The sequence below is a fragment of the Cicer arietinum genome, chromosome 7 (genome assembly GCF_000331145.2).
Source record: "Cicer arietinum cultivar CDC Frontier isolate Library 1 chromosome 7, Cicar.CDCFrontier_v2.0, whole genome shotgun sequence".
NCBI lineage: Eukaryota > Viridiplantae > Streptophyta > Magnoliopsida > Fabales > Fabaceae > Cicer > Cicer arietinum.
This window is the reverse complement of record NC_021166.2, coordinates 7,657,800-7,684,884: the sequence shown is the minus strand read 5'-3', so window position 1 is coordinate 7,684,884 and position 27,085 is coordinate 7,657,800. Positions and strand designations below refer to the sequence as shown.

Below are 27,085 nucleotides of genomic sequence, written 5' to 3'. Positions count from 1 at the left end.
CATATCTTTTCGGAAGATTTTGGTTATTCATCGTCATTCTATAATCATTGACCCAAAAAAACCGGGTTGGTATCTTAAGAGATTTGATATTTCTTTTCAACACAGCCCATAACCACAAGTTTTGTATAATTTTCCGAACCAGAATGACTATGCTAAGTGCAAAGTGCGAAGTGCCAACGAGTCATAGTGCGATCCAAGTTTAAAACACTGCTTTTAACCCACAATAAAATAAAAATTAAATTCTCCACATTCCATTTAACAAGAAAGATAATGTATATAATGAAATTAAAATGTCTCCCACTTTCTTAATGATGTATTTATTCAATCCTTAATCATGTGTTTTGAGCTTATTATATTTGCTCCATTATCATTATGCAAGTTCAGTGTCTTGTTTGCCTCTATTTGGCGCATCCATTATGACCTTTCCTTTCTTTAATTTAATTATATGTACAGTAAGCCCATAGGGTAGGCCTTGAGGGGTGGTTTTTTAATGTGTTATTGTAGTTTTACTACTCTTATTTTTATTAATTTATGAAATTAGTTTTATTATTTTAAAATTTAATAGTTTTATTTTTCAGTATAATTTTTAATTAAATAATATAATAACAATGTAACATGTTTTAAATCACGTATCATATCATACAATGTGTATAATAATTAACACACAAAATCACCATAAATTTTTTTAATTGAACATTGAAAATGTCCCGGCTTTGTTCCTCCCTCCTGGGTCTCAGTTAAATCATTATTAGTAAGATTAATTTATTTAATTAACGATTATTTAATGATGATATGATTATAAATCTCGTATAAGAGTGGTATTATTTACAATAGCTACATCTGATGTGAGTTTGATTTGTTTATTTTTGGAGGCTTTTCTTTGGCGGCTTTGCAATAATAATACTAGTACCACCATGTCTTATAATTATGCTACTTTATTTAATTTTACTAATATTGTTAATATCCTCGTAATAGATGGTGAGATGAAACTTGAAAATGTATTTATAAATAATAAATAATCATACTTTACTGAACAATTTTGTAAGAATTAATTCTAATTTAACTTAGATCTTAAAATAATATTAAAATGTATTTAAAATTCGTTGATTAACATTATATAAAGTTACCGAAATCAGACCACAAAAAAAGTAAAAATGATATTAATATCACATTAAGTGAAATACAAATTTAAAATGTGTTAAAAGTATCGGATAATTTTCATTGTACAAACGGATAATATTGAGATTAGGAGCAACGCAAATTTAAGAAACGTGATAACAGAGCAACTAAAATTGGAAGTATTTGATAGTTGTTTACGTGTTATAATAATTTACAATATTCTGATGGCACTTTCACTTTCTTTTTCCCTTTATTCTTTTTCCAAAATTAATTTGATTTATGGATGTACAAGACTGCCCAGCTGGGTTATTTACACAAAGCTTGAATCATGTGTAAGCACTAAGCACACACTTACATACACTAGAGCCAATTATGAGCCAAATAAATTATGCTACTCGATAATTAATTAATGATAGTCTATCTTTTGATATTCCATATGATTAAATCGGTTATAAATGGATCAAAACGGACATAAATGGATTATAATTCTACACCGAACGAAATACGTACCCGCCCGACACTAAACTACATTGATAATAATAACACTCATCTACCTTTTCAAACGTCACACTATGATCAGCCATTTCAACAAATACAATACATCTTTTCAATACAATAATAAATGTCTTCTATATTATAATAGTAATTAATAATTAATGAAATATTTTATCAAAATAATACTGTTAGTACTAGAGTTAGAAAATGAAATGTTTCTTGAAAAAAAAATATTTATGAAGTAAAGTTTTTTTTAAAAAAAAAAAATCAAACTCTTTATTATATTAATTTATATTATTTGAAACTCTAACTTTTTTAAAATTGTAAAACACTATATTCGATCAAAGTTATTTTCTCTTTCTCTCTTATTAAGTTTAAATGTCACCGTCCTTTATTTATTTAGTTTACTTTTTTTTTTATGAGATTGGGATCGTTTTTTCGACCTTCAAGTAATGAAAATCATTAGACAACTAAATCTCTTTCTCTTCGTCCTTTTTCACCATCATTATATCTTTTTTCTCTTTCTTCTTCTTCTTCTCAAAAATCAAAATTTTCATGTTCTTTATTATTATTTTCGTTTCTAGTTTTTTAATCTTTCTTTTAAATCTTTGATTGATTGTTTGAGTTTATTCATATGAAACTACACAGGTGAAATTGGACTTACATTTGAACCAATTGTGAAATTTGAACTCAAACTTACCCTATTCGTCCGTTTATCCTCTCTAATACCTACCTTTTTATTTTTTATTTTTCTTTCTATCTCTCTATATTTGTCCTCTCTCATAATCCTCTCATCATCTAAATATTACACTTTGTCTTATTTTATAAAAAAAATTACATAAAATTACTCTACCTTTAAAAATACAAAAGCAGATGCTATAACTTTATCTCACATCTACTTTTTTTTTTCCCTTCGAAGTAGAAACGGGAATCACGTATAATTGTCTAAGGATATGATGAAATTGTTTGTTCCAAGAGTCAATTTCCATTAACCCAAACATATGCTACTTTATCCTTCCCAAAATTCCATGCCCCTACCTTTTCTTTTTCAATTTTAATTCTTTTAGGAAAAGTCACGTTCAAATAATATATAAAATAATTAGTACATTCATGACCTTCTTGATTTGTTATCTACTATGGGTGCCACTTTATCATTCTTATTAAATTGTGTTCCATCTAAAAGGTAAAATCAGAATGTGACACTTGGAACAAACTTAACGTAACGTGACTAAAAAAAAAGTTGGAAGTATAGACTTATCTTTGTTTTATTGGCATTCAACGTTTTTGTTTACTCTTTTAAGCAAGGTGTTCATTAATTTAACTATAATAAATCATTTGTTACGTGCAAAAGCTAATAACTAAATCCACCCTTTCTTAAACAAAACAAAGAAACAAAAGGAATTATGAACGATTTCAGTGAACGATGTGCTGATTTCAATATTGTTTAAAAGACATACTTAATTTTGCAATATTTGAGATAAATTATTGAACTTTTAGTTTATTGGGCAGTTGACTTGGTTCTTTTACACCCTCAGAGGATACTAGTAATGTATATATGTTTAACATTTCAATTATCGTACATTATGAAATGCTTAAATGTGTATTGTTTAATTGTGATGCCATAACGTGTCTTTACTCACCTAGTTCCTACATAATTACCGTATAACCGATGTATGATTTGTTATGTTGGTATAATTTATCGCCCCATAATCCAACCTATATTTTTCATCTTTTTATTAAACTTGCAAATTACGAATAACATTGCAAAACAATAAAAAAAAATTATACAAATTTAAGGTGTGACATAGTCATTCTCTTTAAGAGTTTATGTGTCTCATAGACGCAAATTTGTCATGATTCAACAAACTGCTTCTATTATTAAACTGAAATAACATAAAAACTAAACATAATAGATAAGTTAGATAGTCAACTAACGAGAGAAAAATGAATGATAGATCAAATAAAGCAGTGGATTTAGTGAATTTAACTTTGTAAAAAATGAATAAGAAAATACCTCTTAAAATCCTCATATCTTAATTATCATATTTGCTCTAATTATTGATATCGTTTGGATGATTTGGTATTGCATCAATTCTATTAGATTTAATAACAAATGCATCTCAATCAATTCGGTTATGAATAGGACCTCTGCCTTCAAAGTATTGAGTACTCGGATAGTATACATGGTGAATGTTTTTACTTTTTCCTTATAATCTTAACAAATAAAAAATAGGAAAATAGACGAATTTTTATTAATTTAAGTGGTAAAAAATGTATTAATGAATATTTTATAGTTATTTCCAAAAAAATTAAATTATATTTTTGAATATAATAATGTTAAAATTTTATCAGTGAGCGAACGTCTCAATAATATATCTTTTTGTTTATAATTTAGGCCAATTTTCTAAGGTGTATGTTAAGAAAATGAATATATAAATATTTGATTAAAAATATATTTTCAACTCTTTAAAATTTATTTTCGTCACAAAATAAAATTTTGAAATTTATTTTTTTTTATGCAAATTTTTAATTTATTGATAATTGCCTTTAAAAAAACAAATTACTTTAAAACACTTTTTAGGAACACTCGTACATATTATGCAAAATACCACACAAATGTTACTACCAAATAGATTAGCAATCTAAAAATACAGGTCTTTTCAAAATAATAATTGAAAAAAAAAGTTGAACTTATGTTTCTTAAGGTTGTTGATTGGTCCATTTTAACATGGGAAAATCATATTAGCTCAATCTAATTTATAATGGGGAAAACTAGTTTTATATCGTGTATTGGTCAACTTCTGACAATTGACAGATTAATTTATAGAATAATTTGTTCATTTACTTTAAAGTGACAACATTTATTTTTATAGAATAATATAATTTAATTCTCTGAAGTTAGTATAAATCAACAGTTAGCCATTGTCGAAATATATTAAAATATATAGCATTAGATAAAAACAAAAGAGTTCGATAGATATATATTGAGATAGTGGAAAACAATTTAACACTTTCATCAAATAAAAAGTTATCAATTTTCTATACCATATCACATACAAAAGTGGATTAATGTTAGATATCAATGTTATATAGTTTTATCTTGTTAAATATATCCTTAAAATAAAAAGTAATAATTGATGGTGTATTATTATTGTTTTTATTTTGTATGACCAATTTTAGTATATCTGAACTTGCCTTAATTTTTTATTAAAATGATAAACTTGCCTTAGTTTTTCGGTTACATATTAATATATTAGATTTTTCAGTGTACGTAATTCATTCAAATTATATTTTCTTCCACTTTTAAAAAATATCTTGTCTATCTGAAAACAAATTGAGCAAACATTTTTTGAGTAAAATAATCTTAAAAAATGAAATTTTAATAATTTAAAATTTAATTGAGAAAATAAATAAAATTTAATAATATAAATTATTTTAATCAAAATTTAAATTTTCTTAAAAATTTATTTTAATTAAAATTTATTAATGATTTGAGTTGGATGATATGGTTAAGAAAAACTTTATAGCAAAGAAAAATAATTAAAGAGATAGAGTGATCCCTTCAAAAAAAAAAGTGATAGAAGGATGGGTTGGTGGCTGTGGCTTATGGGAGGAGCCACCATATCCTATGGGACCCAGCATCAATTGTCGCGAAGGATTACACATTTACACGAGTCCATCTGTCACCGTTGATGTATTTTGAGGATCATCAAAGGTTAACTAATATTAGTTTAGAAACTGACACGTGGTAAAAAACACCATCCTATGGACCAAATTAGACCGTTCTCGAGTCAGAAGTCAACTACGTCGTAGCGACAGAACCGACACTGACGAAGACTTAACGGTGGGAAGTATCGAGAAAGAAAAAGTAACGTTAGGAGAGTTGTCAGTGTATGCATGACGATACGAGTCAGGTATCTTATCGCCAATTTATCTTTCTATTTAATAACACGTTTATAATATTTTTTTATAAGTTAATTTAAATAGTTTACAATCTATATTCTTTTTTTATTTTTTATTGTTTAATTAAAATAATTTTTTATATTTTAAAATTTATTTATAATAAATATATATAAATTAATTTTTTTAAATTAATAAATATTAATTTAAATTAGTTATTTATTGTAATTTAAAATAAATAAAATATTTAAATAAATAATTTATTTATTAATTTTTAAATTGTTTATAATAATTAATATTATAAAGTAAATTATTTATTTATTTATTTTAATTTAAAATAAATTAAATAGATATATAAAAAAATATATCAAACTTTAAATTTTACTTTTAAAAATTAATTAATAAAATTTATTTTTAATTAAAATAGATTATGTAATTTTATTTTTTAATCTAATTAAACTGTTAATTTTATCATATTCATAATTAATTAATTAATCTTTAGTTATAACTATGAACTAATTTTATCCAAAATTATTACTCTCTCCCCTTTTGTCTCTATGTATAAACACTATAAGTATTTTTTGCAATTATTAAAAAGTATATAAATAAATTTATTTTATATGTTAATGTTTTTAGAATATCTTTTATATAATTGTACTCAAATTATTTTTCATCTTGCAAAATAAAATATATAATTAATAAGGGATATCTTTCAGAAAATAACAATAAATTTATCTAATAAATTGGTAGATAACTTATAATCAGTGACATTTTTTTTTTCAAACGTGTGCTTAAAATTAGGAAAAGATGGATTTTTTCTTTCTTATTTCGTAGAAGCATACTAAAAGAGTAAATAAGTGGGAGAAATGTTACTCCCAAAAGTCCCAATCTTAATACCATTTGATCAATGCCATTGCTGTCTCATGCATCTGTTGTTTTCCCTTCTCGCAGTATCCATCCTTTATGTGTGCGATATTACAAGCATTATTATACATTGATTGAAGTTTCGCATGTGAAGTACCCTTCCAACATTAAATGAATATTTATGATTGGCTGGTTTATGTACATTACTTATTACTTATCATATAATTTCTTAAATTATTTAATTGTATCGGAATAATTATTTAAATTTTTTCAATTAATATAATATGCATGATAGAAGTGCTAGATATTTAAATTTTTGTATGAAAAATATACTATGAGATATAAATCATTAAATTAATCTCTATAGTTGTATGCGATTTACGATAATTTTTTTAGTTTATAAAAAAAAAATTGAAAATATCCGTAGTGTTTTTTATTTATTTTAATTTCGTTAAAAAAGTTTGCAGTTATTGTTATAGGTCGATGAAAATGTGTATATAACAAGACTTATGTCGCAAATTTAAATAAATTTTTAGTTTAAAAAAATAAATTCCAACCAATTTTATTATTATTTTTTTTATAAATTAAGCATATGAAATTAACGCATAAAAAACATAAAAAATTGAGAGATGGGATCTCCAACATCATACATTAAAAAGAAAATGTAAAAAGACAGCAACATGCTTAACAATTACTAGAAAAAGAAGAGACAAAATGACACTAATTAACATATGCGCACATTTATTCGTATCACGAGAGAGAAACAAATAGACGCTAATGAAGCCAGATTCCTAAGCATGGCATATCCAGAAGGTGCATAAGATGAGATGAGGGTAACTAGTATCACCTTTCTTGAACATAGTATGTTGGTAGAAATTTATAAAACTACAATCTTTTCAAAGAAAGTTAACGGCCACATCAAATAAGAGAAACCACAATCTATCGTACTGATATTGGAAATAGATAAATTTCATATATAATCAAAAAGTAAATTTCTGAACGGAAAAACTTACTCTAAGACAATTAAAGCTCTTGTTTTAGGTTAAAGAGTAATAATGACATAAATACAAAATTATGTTGGGTTTTTTAAGAAAATAAATATAATTTAGTTTATATGGTAATAATTTTGGATTAAATTAGTTTATCTGAATATTATTTTTTTTTAATTTCAAAACTAAATATTACATATATTTCATAGATTAAATATTTATACATCTGTAATTTTTATAATTGTAGTATACATAATTGACACATCAGCGTTGCTACCTAACACTTCAACAAAAGAAAAATCAGTCAAATTTAAATTATATTTAACGGATGAACTATTATATATTTTTTATATAATTATCATAAATTAATTTAAATATTATTTTTTTCTTAATAATTAAAGTTATCCATGTTCAAAATATTACAACTCAATTTGAATTTCTATTCAAATTTACAAAGGACTAGATGAAGTATATTTCTTTTTACCCACCAAAGAAAGTATTAATCAAAATCATGTCACTATTTTTTATAAATAGGGAAAAAAAAACAATTGGAACTTGTCTCAACCGAGAGAAGAAATAGAAAAGTCGTGGGTTTCACTTAAATATTTCTCTCATGCATAATTCTTCTCTGGTCAATCAAGGTAAGTTTATTGCTTCCTTCAACTCCAATAGTAAGTAAAAAAATATATGATTTGATTTGATCCAAATATAAGCAACAATAAATTAAATTATTTATATATTTAAATTTAATTTATATATACAGTTAATATAAAGAGTTTTTTTTTTACTGTCGATCAATCACAATCGTTAGATATATAAAAATATTTGACTTTTATTATAATTATTTAAAAAGTCATACTCATAAATAATTATAATTTATTGATAATGTAAATTTTTTTTACATACATGACAATTAAACTATTTATATTTAGGTTTTGTTTAAAACAAACTTATAATTTATTGTTTAAAATAAAATATATATATCAAATTAATATTTAATTTAATTTAAAATAAATCAATCAATAAATAATATATTAAATTGATAAATATTAAAATACTACTTTTAAAATATTTTAAGTATTAATTAATAAAGTTTATTTTTAATTAAAAGTATCCTTTTATGTCATTTTATATTTTTAAGATAGTTAAACTGTTAATTTTATCGACCACTCAATTAACTTAACAACTATAAGTTAATTTTATCAACCATAACTTTATTAATATTGTTTCATAAATATTATAACATTAATATCTTAATGCTGTGTGGAATATCCATAATAAATAGGGAACATTTAGTAATTATATTTATTTTTATATTTTTCATATATTAAATTATAAAAATTAAATACATTTTTTCTGTCATTTTTAATAAGTATGAAAATAGATGCTTTTACTTAACAATTATAGAGTTAAGATTCTCTCCAATTCTTAAAAAAAAAATGGAAATATCAATTACTATAGTTTTTGGATATACAAATAAAATAAAAACATACATTTTTATAAATAGTGAAATTAAATAAAAAAAATAGAGAGGACCCTAACTCATAATTACACCCAAATTATACCTTAATAAAAAGAGTGACAGTTAAATGTAGTATTTTTTACCTCTCGTTATTACTTATCTCTTTTCTAAAATTATGTTTGAAAGTTTATGTAGAAACCAATGAGAGATTTTTGAAAATAAAAGAAGAGTAAAGAAAATGAGAAGAGAGTAGTTCTTTACATGAGAGTTTATTTTTATTCTTTAGATATTTTCTCCAATATGTCAATATGAAAAACTAAAAGAATGTACGATAATTAGTTATATCTTATATAATTTAATTAATAAATATCAATATTATTAGATTAGATGTCTTTTTTTTATATTTAAATCCAAAAATTCACTGTTATATGAATTAATTATTGTAAAATTTTTCGTCTCTTATAAAATTAAAAAATATATACAATTTTAAAATTTTTGAATAAATTTTTAAATTCACCGCTCTTTTGTTTTTACATAAGTCACTCTTTTTTTAAAATTTATCCAAACATAAAGAAAATAGTTTTAAGTATTTTATCCACCAATTATCATATCCCAAAGTGCCTAAGTATAAAACTAAATGTGAGATAAATCTATTTACTTTATATTATATAGTATATATATGGACAAATATCCGTTGATTTAAAGAGTAAGTAATTAATAAATTATCTTACTCAATAACTCAATATAAACTATAAATTTCAACAATCTAATCATTAAATCAAAAGTTTTTATGGAATGAATAAACTCTATGAATTTTTATAAAATTTAAAAATTATTTGATACTTCATTAAATAATTTTAGATGAACGTATAATGAGTTTTTTTAAAATATAATTAAATTTCGATGACTAGATTATATAACTACGAAATTTAGATTCATATAAAATTTTACGTGTTTGACCATTAATATATTATGTCAACAATCAACGGTTAGATTAATGAAATTTATCATTTATATTGAGTTATTAAACAAACTAATTCATCATAGTCTTACTCCTAAAGTCAATGGATCATTACTTACCTTATATATACATATAAATATAAAATTTTATGACGACTATTTATCTGTGTTATTGCCCTTAAATCCTAACTGAATAATGTCAATAGTGTTATGTTAAACGTTTTGTTCAGGATTCGAATCGATGACCTCACAGTTGTATGAATTAATTATAGTAAAATTTATCATTTCTTTTAAAATAAAATAAAAATTATATATATTATTTTATAAGTTGTTAAAATAAATGTGAAATATTTATAATGTTACAATCGTGATTAGAGTGAAATGATGACACCCTATTAAAAAATAAAAAAGATATTATAGTACATTAACCACTTACAGAAAAATTTACATCTTCTTCGGTTCAATAACACCATTGAATTGAAGTAATTGACAATATAAAAATTTAAATATGAAAATGAAATTTTATAAATCGTAAATTTAATATTTTTTTATTTGTTAAAAGAATAATATAATAACTCTCGACGTCCTGTAGGTATAAATAAATAAATATAAAAATAATCGAAAAGAATGAATGGAATCTTTTCTAATTCGTTAATTTTGGAGGCAATTTCTATTTGGAATATACACTCAATATATCAATATTATTTAATAATTGAATTTTACCAATATATCACTTTTTTGTTGACAATACATCTAATTTATTTGTACTATACAGCTGGTGTATATACTATCAGACGAGTTAAGGGGAAGCGATCCAAAGGCGATGTATGGTTAACCATGGTTAGGTTGAGTTAAGTTTGGTTGAGTTAGCATAGTGTAGGTGTAGATGTTGAAGCATGTGTCAACTCCGAATGTCTTTCTTTGTGTTCGCATTTTATTCTCTCTTCTCTCTTCTCTCTTCTCACCCCCTATAATAATAATTCACCTCCCCCTCCATCCTTTACTCGCCGGCCACCACATTCCGCCCATCATTCCTCACCGGAGTAATTTCAATTCTCCCGTACACTTCACCTTTCTTCCCTCTAATTCTAATACATTTTTCTCCTCAATAATAAAACATTATCATTTTATTTTTTTGTTGCGGTTTCACTTCAGAAAATCGTCGTGTTAAGAAGAGGGAAGAAGATATACATACCTCATTGTTGGTTTCGTTTACGCTTCTTGAACTCAATTTTATACTGTATTCTGTGTCTGCATTGGTGGAGGATAGTGTGTAAGTAGGTGTTAGGTTTGATTCGGTGAAATTTGGATCTTGGAATTTTCCGTTGGAGAAAAAGGATTTCTTGAATTGAATCTGAAATTAGGGTTTATGGTTTGGTATGAAGAAATTGTGGTAAGAATTAAAGATGTGTAGACCAGAGAGTAAGAACAACAATAACAAGTGGCGAGATTTGGGTTGGATGGGTTTGAAAGTACAAAAGGAGAGAGTGGGTTCGGGTTTAGGTTCGGGTATAGGTTCGGGAAGGTGTAGAATGAAAATATGGATGATACGTGCAACGACATCGGTGTTATTGTGGACTTGCATCGTTCAATTAACGGCTTTAGGTGATATGTGGGGCCCTAGAGTTCTTAAAGGTTGGCCTTCTTGTTTCACACATGACTCTGTTTCAAGGGCCATGGATATTGAGTTCCCTTCTTCACGTTCAGCACTTCTCCCTCCAAAGAGTTAGTTTTGTTTTTGTTTTTGTTTTTTGTTTTTTCTTTATTTGTGTTATTTTATCTTCTTTTTTTTTTTTGTTGCTTTTAATTTCCAAATTAAGTCATAAATTCGTTGCCAACTTGTTTAATTGTTTACTTATTTCACACACTTGTTAATATTTATTGCTATCTTAAACGAATTACTGATATTCATTTTTTTTTATTAATTCTTTTTTTTGCTGTTACCTTGTTTAATTTGTTGTGTTTTTCAAAATCTCATTTTCATCAGGAGTTTATAAAAACAATGGATACTTGATGGTGTCGTGCAATGGAGGACTCAACCAAATGAGAGCAGCGGTGAGTTGTTTGTACAATGTGTTTTTATAGCAATCATGATTTTAGTCCTGACATTTGGTTCATACAATTGTGATTTTTAGCAATCATTATTTTAGTTCCGAAATTTTACGGATTAGACAATTTGATCGCACATTCCGGATTCACCGTGAAATTGAAAATCCTTGTTGATCTTTGTGCTGCTTTTAGGCCGGTCAATTTAGTTTCTTGGAATCGTCTCAATGTAGCTAATGTTATCGAGCATTTTCCAATTCAGTGATCGTGTTAGAATTTTGTTAGTTCGAGATACTGAATGGTATACTAAAATGCATGGCACTACAATTTTAGGGACTAATTACCTGATTCATTTGCTTTTTATCTTGCGCTTTCGTTCTTGTTCCTGTAATAATGCAATTAAGTTATCCTGTATTGTTTCGATTTGCTTTTCTGATTATTCAATTTAACTGTGTAGATATGTGACATGGTCGCCATTGCTAGATATCTAAATGTGACGCTTATAGTCCCTGAACTCGACAAAGCATCCTTTTGGGCTGATCCCAGGTGAGTCTTTTCAATGTTGTTTGGGTTGAATTGATGGCTTTCTGCCACTCATCTCGTCTCATTGTCTATTTATTATTTTGATGTCGCAGTGACTTCCAAGATATATTTGATGTAGATCATTTTATCACGTCCTTGAGAGATGAGGTGCGGATATTGAAAGAATTGCCTCCTAGGCTCAAACTGAAAGTGGAACATGGTTTACTTTACAGTATGCCACCCATTAGTTGGTCTGACGTATCTTACTATAAGAACCAGGTCCGTTTATTAGTATCCATGACTCAATCATTTCAGGAGTTTAAACATCCTATAAGACAAGACAATCAGCTAGCGCGTGATTGTATCTTTCGCTATATATCTTGATTATGTCGTTGTCATTCTCTCCTTCGCTAATGTAAGTAATGGCATATTTGTTCTTGTAGATTCTACCCTTGTTACAAAAGTACAAAGTTGTCCATTTAAATAGAACTGATGCTCGACTGGCCAATAACGGTTTACCGCCGGAGATTCAGAAGCTGCGTTGCAGAGTTAATTTTAGTGCGCTGAGATTTACTTCTCAGATAGAGGAGTTGGGCAGAAAGGTGATCAGCCTTCTAAGGAAAAATGGTCCATTTCTGGTCCTTCATCTGAGGTATGAGATGGACATGTTAGCATTTTCTGGCTGTACTCAAGGTTGTAACAGTGATGAGGTGGAAGAGTTGACAAGAATGAGGTGATAATTAACCTGCATTATTCAGCTGTTCCAAAAGTTCAATTTTTTCAGTCACTGTGGATGTTGAAAACAGACTTGATATATTATATCTCCCTCAAATTTCAATTTTCTGTGCATTGGCAGATATGCCTATCCTTGGTGGAAAGAGAAAATAATTAATTCTGACTTGAAAAGAAGAGACGGTTTATGTCCTCTCACACCTGAGGAGACTGCCCTTACACTAAGGGCTCTTGACATTGATCGAAACATTCAAATCTACATTGCAGCCGGGGAAATATATGGCGGAGAAAGGAGAACGACAAGTCTTTCAAAGGAGTACCCAAAATTGGTAAACTTCATAGCTAAAGGCAGCATGGTAAATTTTGTATTGTTATTGTTTTATGTCCTTACTGTCTGCCTTTCCACTTTGTTGTTTGTACAGGTCAGGAAAGAAACACTGTTGGAGCCATCTGACCTTCGTTTCTTCCAAAATCATTCGTCTCAGATGGCAGCATTGGATTATCTTGTCTCATTAGAGAGTGATATTTTTGTTCCCACGTATGATGGAAATATGGCCAAAGTAGTCGAGGGACATCGCAGGTATAGTTCAGCTAGTAAAATATGTGATTTGTTTGCTTAAGCTACTTTTCCATTAAACAACCTCTTCAGATAAACAAATTTAAAATTTGAGTTCTACAAAAGTACTAATATCGTAGCAAATTGGTTTTTTTGATAATATTTTTTTGGGAGTATCGGTGTTGCCATTATATCTGTTTTGTTGAAAATCTAAAATACTTTATTATTCTTAATGAAACTATTTTTGTATTCCAATCTTCTGAGAGACCAACTTGCAGTTTTTGCATTCAGATCCCGCTGTTATCAGTTGGTCTTTGCCAAGTGATTTGACTTATATACCCTCCATTGCTTGTACAGATATCTTGGGTTCAAGAAGACAATTTTATTGAACCGAAAGCTCTTAGTTGATTTGATAGATCAGTACAACAATGGAGTACTGAACTGGGACCAATTTTCTTCAGCTGTGAAGAAAGCTCATGCTCGTCGCATGGGTAGCTCTAGTAAAAGGTTGGTAATCCTTGACAAACCCAAAGAAGAGGATTATTTCTATTCCAACCCAGAGGAATGTTTAGAACCATCAAATGATCTGTTGAGTAGTACATAACAAATGTGTTTGGAAAAATAATGAAATTTACTCGTGCCATCTCCTGGTACACTTGGTTTTCTACCACAGATATTGAGATAGTTCTGTATCCAGTTTAGTAAACACGACAGCTTTTTTGTATCAAAAAAAGAGGCACACATAAAGAGAAGAAGGTGGGGTTGGATAGCCTTCAGAGAAGTTCTAGTCAAGCAAAGCAGCCAAGGGGATACTTTATATTTTATATATAATATATATGCAATAATTCATCACATTCATGTATAGTAACCACCCTGACATTGCAGGGTGAGTGCAGTTTAAACAGCATTGTACACGGAGGAATTCATATACAAATTTGGATTACTGGAACAAAGTTTGTGGAAGTTTAATTCATTGGTATTTTTTTTTCATTAAGATATATAATAATGTTTTTCCTCCCTTTTTTGCCTCTATTTTTTTTTCAGTACACTTCCATCATTGTGATTATCCGGATCATACAGTAAACAAATTGATTGTTTATGTATTGTTGCCTCCTAATTTCATTGTTTTAGGGACTTTTCTGGGAATGATAGGTGGGATGATTTAGCAAAATAACTTCTTAAGTAACATGGACTGTTTCGCAAATTGACCAAATCTACTCTACAAGTTATTTCAACTTTCGATTTTGTTATCAATTTATCTAGCGGTTAAATCTGGTTCATCACAGGGAACCACATATGGTGCCTCAAAATCAGAAAAAAGCAATCAGAATGGAATTCTTCTCCTTAAGACCAATATTTTAGATCAGATATTAAAAATGGTAAAATGCGTTAGTTTATGATTTATTGGCTCAACAATGGTTATCAAGTAATAATAAATTAAAGAATAAGAACTTTAAATAGTTCAAATTTGAATTAATATGAGATGACTATATTATATTGTGTCTATTAAAATAAAATAAAAAATAAAAAAATTGATATTGAGTTTATTGGTTCTCAATCATTTTACACCAACCACTCAACTAATCAATTCTTTGGAAATGAATAGGTTGACGGTGGATCCTCAACCAATCTCTCATGTTTATTTATTTTTAGCAGATATTAGTTTTTAATAATGTAAAATATACTGTCAAATTCTAGCTTCCGATAAACTATCGGGGGATGAGCAAATAAGAGAGGCGGATGACCATTCTCTTTGATTTAGAAATTTGTAATTGAATAATTGAGTTCATGATTGATTTTCACGAGTGTGTCGAATGTTAATGTTGCGGTTGTAAACTAATGTAGGTTGTTGGTAAAGTAGGCTTCCATTGTATGAGGCCTATGTTCCCAATAGAGACAGCTAGTAGTAACAAACACACACAAAAAGCAACCAGACAAAAGTGGTCCGCAAATGATTTTTGGTTTATTCCATTGATGATGAATTATTTGAGTTATGTGGTTGTTGGAGGAATATGTTTGTTTACCGTCCAGTTTTTATGTCCTCAGATTATAAGTAAAAAATTGATTAAAAAAAATGCGACGTATTTTTCTTTGATAAAATATATCCATTTTTCTATGATATATTTTTGTTTATATTTTGTTACCAAGTATTAGCATATTATTATTATGCAACATGTCATGCATGCAATGGTATTATTTTTAGCGAATCTCCAGCAAATTTTATTTGCAACGTTGAGGACTGTTTTTGTCGGGAGTAATAAGTTTCCTCATTTTCCTTCTTTTCCAATGCACCCAAAAAATTAGCATGCAAATAAAAAATTGTCCGAGTATCACCCTTTAATGTATTAATTATATTTGTCACTTTTGTTTCCACTCAATCTACCTATATGCTTATCATTTGTTAAATTTGAGTTCCTCTCTTAACAATATTTCCTGATTCCGTTCCCGAAAATTAGTGCGTTGCAACAATTCTACTGCTATCCACCTTTTTTATGAAGCAGAAGTAGTGGATCACCATCTTCAATTCCTAATTTGTCAATATAAAAGTGTGGCGGACAGAAATTATCGACAAACAACATATATTTGTAAATCATGGGTCATGCTATAATAGTGATTTATTTATAGTTATTAACAAAGTTGAAGATGACAATTGTCGGAAGTCTCCTCTTGGAGTTTGAGTGCTTTGAAGAACTTTTTCGTCATAAAACAAACACAGTTAGGACAGAGAGCAATTTCTTAGTTCTTGCAAAAGTAACACTCGAGATGGAAAATAAAAAAGATCATTATTGCGAAATTGAATGTGAATTACATCCCAGGAAATTCTCATGAACTTTTCTAGTTGTTCTATAATTTGAGTGATCCAAGAAACCCCGTCAGGGAGAAAGTATCCACTTGTATATACTACTACAACCTAAACTTCGAGTTGTGTCGCTAGTCACTGATGTAACCATTAATAAGCAAATATTAAATCGCCTTGAAAACACGTGGTTTATATAAACAAAATCAAACAATGGAATGGATGTTGCTTTCGGTCATGTCAGGATTGGCCACAATGTCCTTTTTCATTTAGTGAGTGGCTATATATGTCAAATGCTTGAGCTTAAAGCGATTGATCATCACTCACAGAAACAAATCCTAATCTGCATTGGATGGCAAGCCACAATCTTTGATTTTAACAAGTCCTCGCTTTTACCTTGCCTTAAATTTCACATTACTCAAGTAGAAACTAAGTGAAATTCTTTTGTTTCTAGTGATGATTCCGTGACATTTTACCTCTTGGATTAGGAATGCGTTTAAAATAACTTAGTTATGATTTATTCAAACAATTATGATTTATATTGAGATAATGGGTATTACAAAACTTTTTTTGAAGTTCCAAAAACTAAATTATTCATTATAAATAAGAAAATATATACTAAGATAAAAATAAATGAAAATTTATTACAACCGACCCAAGAAAAGGTTAAGTAAGCAAATCATGAAATCAATAAGTACAATTTTTATTAGTTATCACAATGGAGACGAGGCCATCAAAAGTAAGCTATGGAGAAGGTTAACTCAAACATAATACACAAGACCACCAAAATCAATGCTAAAAAATATGCAGCAAGTTAAAAACCAAGAGTTTACCAACTTTACAGCAACGGAATGGAAGCCTTGATAAATCAAAAACTTGTATTTAATATGGAAGCCTCTATAATTATATATTTAGAACTAAAATGATGCATATTATTTTGTTGGGGGGAGCCTAAGGATCCCAACAAACTAAGACACTACATGTACATTGTACAGTCAATCTCATCCTCGCTGGAAAATGATTCAGCATAGGACATAAATACCCCCTTCCAAAAATTAATTTTAGAAAGTTGCCCCAAATAATTGATAAAAATTATGATAAGGAAAGAATGAGTATATCGTTTGAATTAACTTCTGCACGTCTTAAGCTTCTTTGATGCTTGATCAGACTTGTCAGAGCTAGTGACTCTAGAGCGCATCTTCCTTTGATTCTTAGAAGGATCCTCATCATCCTAGGGGAAAATGATTGACAAATAATTAGATAACAAATACTACATGGTTCCACAAATGTGGAGCTTTAATGTAATGCGAGAAATGTTTATAAAAAAGACCTTGCAAGAGGGCAACTAGAGCAAATATACCTTAGGAACGCGCATTGACATTGGTACAGTTGGCCTGATGTTAGCTTGCTTACCAAGTTCAATTTGCACTGAAATGTTAGCCTGTGACAAATCCACTCCCGAACTCTGCAAGGCTTGTGTAAGTGTATCCAACAACCTGCCCAAGTTAAGTACATTAAATTCGATAATATAAAAATCAAAACGCTACTAGAAATCAATGTTTTTCGTCCTAATTACAACATTTATCATTTGAAAGCATTTGGAGAGAAGATAATTAGGTAGTTCTCTAAAATCAAGATAAAGTACTACAGAGAAAAAAATTCGAATGTTAGTTAATTCAAAAGTTTTCCAACAACTTGCTAGGTCCATCCATTTTCTATGCAAATATTTAGACTATATCAAATATTGTATAATAAATTGTTTGAATGGAAAAGGGCAGCACTACAAACAATCTTAACCGAAGACAAATAAATTAAATAACTAACATAAAGAGGAAATAATGAATTAGAGTTATTAAAATGAAAATTGGAATTATGGACTTCCTTAGTAATACAGTTACAGGAACATGAATTGCAGAAATGCACATCTAATCAGAGAAAGGCAGCAAATTAAGTCCAAGTTAAAGTTGCATAACAGAATCCAATGACTTTGCAGCAAATTATTTCTTAACCTTCAAGCAAGGGTTAATAAACGTGAGTCACTAGGGGATGAATCCATATTATGTCTAACACAAATTCAAAACAGTTTAAACTTTAAAGGAAATAAAATGTCTTCTAATTATAGACTAATTAAATGAGTATAAGATAAACTCTCACCCTTGTGAGTACACACTGGATATGCTAATGGCACCTCCTTCAATGCTAAGCTCTTTCTCTTTCAGCTTTTCACTGGTAGAAGTCATAGCCTGAGATTCTACTGAAGGTTGGTAAATGGTGTTCTCTGCATCAGATGCTAATCTATGTCTGAGCTGAGACACTACTCCTCCTGAACCACAGGTTTGGGTCGAAGTGAAGAAATTTGGTTGGGAAGTAATGGGAATTGGAAAAGCCTTGTTCAGTATTCCAGACTGATGATCCATTGTCTTGAAGGCAGTTGTTGTGCTCAAGCCAGATTCTGCATTATGGATACCCCCGTGAATTGTTGGGGGGATTGTGATATTTTTCTCATCAACCTTTGAAGCAAACAGCAATGTTGGAGATGGATTAGACCCACTATTTGCGCCACGAGGTTGAAATTTTTCTGCTGGCCTGTCATTATTTCTCTGTTTTGTATTGAAAAAAATACATCAGCTTAAGGGTTAAGAGGTTAAGATCATTATGGTTTTTAATTCTAAATGTAAATCCATTTTGCAATAGGCTATATGGTACTAATCAATACACCCCCTTAATCAACAGACGACCATCTTCTTTGCCGAGCCGACTCCAACAAGGAAAAAGAATTTAAATGATACTCCTTCTCATCATGTTTATAAGAAACTAAGGACCAAACCATCAAGACTAAGGAATAGCTGTTTTTTGGGTACAAAGGAATATTGTTTTTTATAATTAGGACAAAGATATAACTCAGATATTTCTCATTAAAAATGGACAGGAGGTATAGAAAATAGTAAATCCATCAAGTAAACTAATGTTCTCTTCTTTTAAATCCTTCACAACTTAAGATAAGCATGTATGATATTTACCCATGGCATCAATTTTTCTGGCTCGTTATTCCAGCCTTGGAATGAGCCTTCATACTTGTGCACCTTCTCTTGTAAAAAGTGAATATACTCAATGACCTACAAATAATTCATATTAAACAATAATAAGCAATAAAACAAACATATAAAAAACAAAATTTACATCATCCGTATGAATTTACCTCTAACAAAAAGGACGCTTTGTCCCTCTTTTGATCACTGTGTGGAATAAGCTCTCGTAGCATCTGAAACCTACATGATTGATTCATAGGTTCTATCAGATGATTATGAGCAATATACTAGCTCTGATGCATGATCTATTTTATTTGGCCTACCCAAATAAAATCAGGCAATAATGGAAGAAGCATACAATGCCCTGTAACTACTTATACTATGCACTCACCAAAGTCAGACTATCCCTACCACAGTAAAAGGGTGACTGACAAGGCAAACAGATCAGCCATAAATCTAATACTATAGCTACTTTGGTTTCGTTGTTACTTTTCCTAAAATCCCTTTTTATGGGTACAACTTTTAATTATGACTAAAAAGGATGAAACTATCACTACAACTTCCACGTTAAGTCGTTAACCATTAGAGGACCTACCACTACCAGTTACGCTGCTCTCAATAGTACGGAATTGTTATCTTAAACTATGTATACGTGCAGTTCATAATTAAGAAGAAAAAAAAGGTAAGATCTTTTTACGCCTCCTCCATGCAATTTGCTTGCGTCTCTTGTAATATCAAGAACAAATTCTATCAGCATAGTAGGTACTAGGTAAGACTTGCCTGTCATTAATTTTGCTTCTTCTCCGTTGCTCTGTTGCAGAATGTTTTGATCTCGGTGTGTTTGGCTTTTGATCAGTACTCTTCGCATCCACTCTCACCCTCAGATCTCCTGTAAATAATCACTAACGTTAGCCTCGTCAGAAAATCTAAACATGACAACATATGTCTTTGGTAAATAACTGACTATGGGACAGATATTTCATCCTTATTCCTTCATATTAAATCATGTAAACATGCTACAGCATTTTTTTATCTTAAATTAAAGCACCAAGTCAAACTATTAAAATCACTCATAAAACATTAAGGTAATCATATTAGTGAAAAGGGGAACTTCAACATGAAATTCAATATTTAAAAAATAATTAGTGACTAAAATTAAAGGGGAAAAAATGAATTTGTTCCAGGTTCTCTCATCACCAACTTCGTGACGAAAGTAACAATGAATTTCATATTTTTACCACTCTTCTAAATTTTGCTTGCAAATTTAACGTTTAATGATCATTGATTAATTGAGGGAGCTCAAAATATTCTGATATATTGACATAAAAGAGGCATGTCACATTATCCTGTGCCTTTCTCAATAAGGAGATAGTAGAACTTACCTCTTTGAGTATCCGAGGATTCTCTTTTAAGAAAAAACGTTCCTTCATTTTCTAGCTCTTCATCCTGGGCACAATCCTTTGCAGATTTCATCATTTCCATAAAACTCTGGTTCTTCTGTCCAGTTGTCCTGTTCCACCATCAATTCCAAATATTAAGCTTAAAATATAGATATCTTAAAAAGCAACTGGGAGGGTAGAGAGATAATATGACTAACAGAGATGAAGAGCGAGAGTTGAAGCTGCCATGACGATTATTAGAAAACGATTGCGAAGTTCGCTCAGTCGATGTCCAATGTCCCAACTTAGCAGCAGATTCTGCCACTGAATAAAGTGCGTCCGAAATGTTATTACGATCACAAATACTACGATATCGATATTTGATTACTAGTACTACATTTTGTTTCTAAATACTGACGAATTAACAATGAACTTATTCCTACGGACTATCTTGTATTATCCATGTGTATAAAGAATGTGGGATTAAATAATTAGATTAATACTTTCAATATATTCTAGTTGTTTCACGAAGACGAAAAAATTTCTCCGCCAAACAATCACAATTGACAGTTGCAATATCAATAAATATAACTATGAAATTAAGAAGATTTTCATCTGTAGTGTAGATAAAAGGTAGAATTTCCTGTTATAAACAAAAAACAACTATAATTGATAAGAAATTTATTTTGAGAAAATCAAATATACAATGATACAATTACTCATACGACCGTATCATTTTCTAAAATAATGGGCCAAGTATAAATAATAAAATCAATTATGCTCTTTTTAATCAATCATTTTCATGAATTGGTTATGTGAATCAAACAAGTTAAAAATCAAATTTTCAAATGGTTCGTAATTGGAAATTTTTAAATTATAATCAGTAAAAAAGTAGAGACATTAAAAACATGTATTTTAAATATTTATTATATTAATTCAGTAAAAAAGTTGAAACATTAAAGACATGTATTTTAACCGTCCACTTCAGATTACATAAGAATATGAAATGAAAAAGTTAAGAAAAGCGGTAATTAAGTTGAAACTTGTTTTGACGTAAAAATATAATCTAGGTTTATGTCCATGCACGTTATATGAAATATGAAAGATAAATAAAAATAAAAGACATTTCATGGTTACCTCCAATAATTGGTTTCTCGCCAACATTATTCTCCTTTCCTATCTTTCCCTTTTTTATCTCAGACTCTTCCCACAATGTGAAACCACTTGAAGTATGTGAACTACAGTTGGAGTTGTTGTCGTTTCTATCCGTACTAGTTGCTTGATGCACAGTGAAAAGTGATGTTTCTGGCTTTGGAACTCTTTGATTATTATTATTATTGGCGTAGGAAACGTGGCTAATACTGTATGTTCCAATTCCTCCAGGTAAGAGGCGCTCAACTGAAGCTGGTGCTGGTAATGTCGGTTGCTTCTGAACCACCGATGATATTTCATCTGTGGCTTCTTCCTTGGCACCGGAATTCGTTTCAAACTGTTCTAGTGGTCGCAGGAAATCATGGGTCTTGAGGTAACTTGCTGTTCATACATAAAGAAGGCAATAAGATATGCAAGTTAAGGGAAGTAAACGGATTTCGTTCATTCAATCCCAAATAATTTTAAAAACAATTAAGAAAGTGCAAAATACACCTAACCCGTAAAAACAAACAAACAAACACACACAAACAAGACTGGCATAGTACCAAATAAGTGCACCCAACAAGAATTTAAGATGGGAACTAATACTTTTGCCAAAAAATTATGGCAACTAATATTATTTTTTCCCTACTTTTCAAAACTATTTGTAATTAATATCATTGCATCACTTTTACGCATCCATTTCATAATATGTCCCTTTATTATATTTTCCTTCATAATTTCTAAAACATTTTCATAAATGTCAACATAATAAGACATGGTTAAATGTATATATGTAAATGGTTAAATATATGAGAATATATATAAATTAAACTCTTTTAAAAAGCACATATCAATTCCGTGTTATGATTTGCCAATATATTTAAAATTTATCAATTGTCAAAATAAAGAGGTTAGTTTGATATTAAAATGTACTCTTAAAACTCGTTTGATTCAACTTTCATGTATTTTTTATTTTAGGAATGTAATTTCCAAGATGTAGAGAAGAATTTTTTTATTTCTATAAAATAAGTTATTTTAAAATGCAGCCATTGTTTTTTTTAAAAGAAAAACACAACCAATTCTAACTTCATACTTTCATCTCATCTTTTCATATTTCAAATTATTTATTTTTAATCAAAATTCATTAATAATGCTAAGAGAATATTTAATTAAGTATACTTTTGTTTTTCCACTTTATTGATCTTTCTTCTCTATTACTAAAATTTTGGGTGATTTGAAGTGTAAGGGAAATTGTTTTAACTCCTAAAAAATATTGCAAAAAGAGTTAAACAGGTGCATGTTACGCAAGTCCAGTAACGAAGCTTTTACCCGTTGTGAGCTAAAAAGTATTATTCTTAATGTGCCTAAATTGTGTGTAGATCGAAATAGAGGACTGCAATGAGTCAATGATACAGCAAGCTACCACGATGTCCCCAAACCTTTCTCTTTGAGAAAAAAGATGGTAAAATAAATAAAATAGTGGCCAAAGATATAACAAAAATGCATGTCTTTCATACTTCATTTTCATTCTCTGAAGTAAGATATTGACGCCTGTGAGCTGAGATCAGAGTAACTCTACACGAGAATGCCAATCCTTCCTTATCGAGGCTAATGGGAAACATAAATCAACAAGTCCAATTTCAAATTGGGCCCCCTACCCCTACCATCCTCATGCCCCACCCTTTAACAGATGGTGTTAAATACATTATAATTTGACACTTTTCCATTTCACATGAAATCCTTTGGAAGACACTATTTGAAAATTTTCTTTAAATAAATGAAATTAATTTTCGAATCCGGATCATGATATGTAACTTAACGATAAATATTTTTATTATTAAAGCAAAATAATTTAAATGATTGGTTATTATTTATGGACAATGTAAAAAAATCTTTATATATATACTAAATTTAATATTCCATCTTTAATTATAATTATCCTTTAGATAAAAAAGTTTTAGTATATTTAAAATATAAAAAATAATAATAATGTTGAACACATTATATACAAAAAAATTGTATTTTAAATTATCTAATGTAAAATGGAAACATTAAATTAGTTTTTTGAAGTAGAAAATAAATTATTTATAATGTTTAAAAAAATAAAGAGGCTTTTATAAAAAAGTACGGAGGGAGCAATACGCGGTCAATAAGATTCATGGCCCAGATCCTGAGATTTAATAGCGGGTCACGTGCACGAGCAACTATGATGTATAACTACTTTCACACTTGAATTATTTGGGAAAAATTGACCGTGATGTAGAATTTATACACGATATTTACACCATGATCCCACGTCAGAGAAAAACAGAAACAACAGAGGAAAGAAAAATCTCACACAACGAATCATTTTGCTTAATAATTGCCAAAAATTAAAAAACAGAATACCTTGAGCAGATGGCCTTGGATCTTGTTCGGCAGTTGAATTACTGTAGAGTGATAGAAAATCATGCGTCGGTTTTCTTCCTGCTCCTGTTCCGAAAGGAAAAATATCAGAAAATCTCATCTAACCAAATTCAGATTAAATTAATTATTAATTATTTTTTCATTTAAAAATTAATTAAATCAATTACGATCACGAAACTAACTACCTTCGGCTCCACAGGGACGCGCTGGAGAAAGCTCCATCGAAACCTGAATCTAATTCTTCTTATTCGGAACGTAATTCAACAGAAATTTTAAATTCAGTCAAATCTTATAGAACACAATTCTGTTACCGCGTTGTAAGACTGAATTATCGTGGAATTCTGAAGCCAAAACAGAGATAAAGAACTTGTAGCTTTGATCAGTATCTTGCGGATAGAAAATTCTCAGATCCGATTTCAATAGAAACCTAATTCTCTTGTTTCTTAATCTCTCCGTCTCCGAAAAGTTGAAGATCGGAGAAGCATTCGTTTAGTTTATCTACGAATGTTTGATGTGAATTTAATCATCTACGATTTGTCGTTTCTACATATATATCACAGGAAGCTTTTGTGATTGATTTCCACGAAGATCAATGAACAAAACAATTTGCCTCCAAAATCATCAATCACATAGCAACGGTCAAGGAATTGAACTGAATCTGAAATCAGGCATTACACAGAAGAATCATAATTCAACTTCCAAAATTTAACATGTTTTGTGTTTTGAATTCTGATTAGACTAAACAAGATAATTAATTAAAAATCGTTATATAATAGTAATTTAGTTTGAAAACTACCAAATTCTAGAAAATTCAGCAAAGTTAATACCGAAAAAAATGAAAATAGGAAAGATCCAAACAAGTAGATACAAGTGCGTGCGAATTTCCACCGGGAAACATGTAATTGTAGGAATTAGTGAATTACCGTAATAATAATTGATAACTGAGGAGTTGAAGTTTTGAACGAGGATAGTGAGAAGCGTAACTTGAAGCAGAGCACGATTTGGAACAGTAGCGAAAGTTGAGTCCGCAGTGAAATTGAACTGCGAGAGATAAGCGCTTGATATTTTTCTTTTGTGTTCTGTGTGTGTTTCGCTTTTTCTTTTAACCACTTTCTCTACGATTCCTTTGTTACTCTGAAAACGAGCACTGCGGCGAAAGATGAGGTATCGGGTTGGACCCTTATCTTTCTGTTGTATCTGTTGAGTTTGATAATTGAGAAGAAATATGTTTTTTATATAGTTTCTCTTTGTTCTGTGTTTTCGCCATCCATTTTTATCTGCTTTCTCTTGTTTTTTCTCCGTCAAGTCTTAAACTCCGTTTACAAACGACGTTGCGGCGGGTAACGACGTTAACTCAGTAACTAACGGTTTATTCTGAGCAAACGTCGCCGTTTCTTTAAACACAAGGTAAGTTGAGAAATAGGGAAATAATATTACTGAAAATTTTATTTTATTTGTTATTATAAAATAGAAAATTATAAGACAAAATGAGGGAGACGTCTCTTTACAATTGTTATTATAGAGAAGTAATATATAGATGGATAATATTAAAATTTCCACTTAATTTAAAGTTAGTCAATTTATCTATAAACATGATTATTTACACAATTTCCTTAATCGGAATCCACAAAAACATTTAACTTTTAATTTAATTATATATTATTAAACAAATTAAATATTCAATTATAATAATTAAATTATTAATAATAATTAACTTTCTACATTTTCACTCTCTTTTAATAAAATAAGTAAGAAATTTTTTTTTCTATTATTATTTATAAAATTATCTATATAATTGAACAAATATATATATATATATATATTAAAATAAAAATTGATGTCTTACGATTTTTTTTTATAATGCACTAGTCAAAAAGAGAATTATTTTTCTAATGCTTCGGCAATCCCGAAGCAGATGTACTCCTATATTTTCATTTACGCAATCCGTGATACCCTGTTACGGAATTAATTGGGTCGTGTCAGTAAAAAAGTTAAGATAACCCACAATAATGTTATTTGCTTAGCACATCCACAATTGAACTTCTTCATTTGGTTGATTAAAAGATCTCACGTGTATAAATTATGAATTTAATTTTCATGAATTGTCAATTCAAAAAATTTAATATAATTAACACATCATAACTAATTATATAAATGATTTTAAAATTATTATAGGAAAAATTAAATAATATTTATAATTTAATAATTATGATTAAATAAAAATATAAAAATTAATTATATATAAATTAAATTTATATATTGTATAATTTTTAACTTTTAAAAATAATGTCAAATAAATATTCAACTTTTCCAACATCACCTATACAAACACCAAGCGAATTACTTGTCTTTTTATTTTGTCATTCCAAAATGTAGTGTTTATTTGGATGAATATTTTGTAGATGATTCTTTTTTCATTTTTTAAATAGGTCTCGCTAAATAAATTCGGTTAAATTTGATTTTACATAGTTTCTATTTAGTACTTGAGCTACAAAATCAGGTGTTTATTACTTTCTCTATAACATATATGTCAATTTAGCGGAAAAATAAATTATTTAAGTTTATAAATTATTTTACAATATTAATAAAATATTAATGTTGTTTTTCTATGGCATCTCTTATTTTTTATTACTACATATTTTTTGCCAAAATATAATTTTATTCTTTTATATTTTACTAATAATTTTTTTGTTAT

The 27,085-nt window shown here is 28.7% G+C and overlaps 2 protein-coding genes across 2 annotated transcripts; one reads left to right on the top strand and one right to left on the bottom strand.

The window, feature by feature from the left end:
• The first annotated feature begins 10,699 nt into the window (after positions 1–10,699).
• On the top strand, positions 10,700–14,663 carry LOC101504956 (rhamnogalacturonan I rhamnosyltransferase 1-like). Its single transcript, XM_004508590.4, has 8 exons — positions 10,700–11,514; positions 11,777–11,844; positions 12,293–12,381; positions 12,471–12,636; positions 12,801–13,090; positions 13,214–13,418; positions 13,512–13,669; positions 14,003–14,663. The coding sequence occupies exons 1-8, from the start codon at positions 11,196–11,198 to the stop codon at positions 14,247–14,249; spliced, it is 1,542 nt and encodes a 513-aa protein (XP_004508647.1). The 5' UTR covers positions 10,700–11,195; the 3' UTR covers positions 14,250–14,663.
• Positions 14,664–17,124: 2,461 nt separating this feature from the next.
• LOC101504639 (transcription factor BIM1) lies at positions 17,125–25,454 on the bottom strand. The gene is made up of 12 exons (XM_004508588.3): positions 25,314–25,454; positions 24,576–25,048; positions 24,373–24,456; positions 21,988–22,383; positions 21,069–21,174; positions 20,854–20,981; positions 20,252–20,360; positions 19,642–19,711; positions 19,463–19,558; positions 18,597–19,042; positions 17,803–17,938; positions 17,125–17,673 (listed from the first exon to the last, which is right to left on the bottom strand). Exons 2-12 carry the CDS (start codon positions 24,610–24,612, stop codon positions 17,569–17,571), a joined length of 1,713 nt encoding a protein of 570 aa, XP_004508645.1. The 5' UTR covers positions 24,613–25,048; positions 25,314–25,454; the 3' UTR covers positions 17,125–17,568.
• Between the last annotated feature and the right edge of the window lie 1,631 nt (positions 25,455–27,085).

What these genes read in the sequence shown, in the direction of transcription:
- LOC101504956 (XM_004508590.4), top strand. Translation starts at nt 11,196, where the DNA reads ATGTGTAGACCAGAGAGTAAGAACAACAATAACAAGTGGCGAGATTTG. An exon ending in AGCACTTCTCCCTCCAAAGA is followed by an intron (nt 11,515 to 11,776) that starts GTTAGTTTTGTT and finishes CATTTTCATCAG; the next exon opens with GAGTTTATAAAAACAATGGA. An exon ending in TATCTTACTATAAGAACCAG is followed by an intron (nt 12,637 to 12,800) that starts GTCCGTTTATTA and finishes TTGTTCTTGTAG; the next exon opens with ATTCTACCCTTGTTACAAAA.
- LOC101504639 (XM_004508588.3), bottom strand. Translation starts at nt 24,612, where the DNA reads ATGGAGCTTTCTCCAGCGCGTCCCTGTGGAGCCGAAG. An exon ending in AAGCGTCCTTTTTGTTAGAG is followed by an intron (nt 19,559 to 19,641) that starts GTAAATTCATAC and finishes AATTATTTGTAG; the next exon opens with GTCATTGAGTATATTCACTT. An exon ending in CAGAAAAATTGATGCCATGG is followed by an intron (nt 19,043 to 19,462) that starts GTAAATATCATA and finishes AATACAAAACAG; the next exon opens with AGAAATAATGACAGGCCAGC.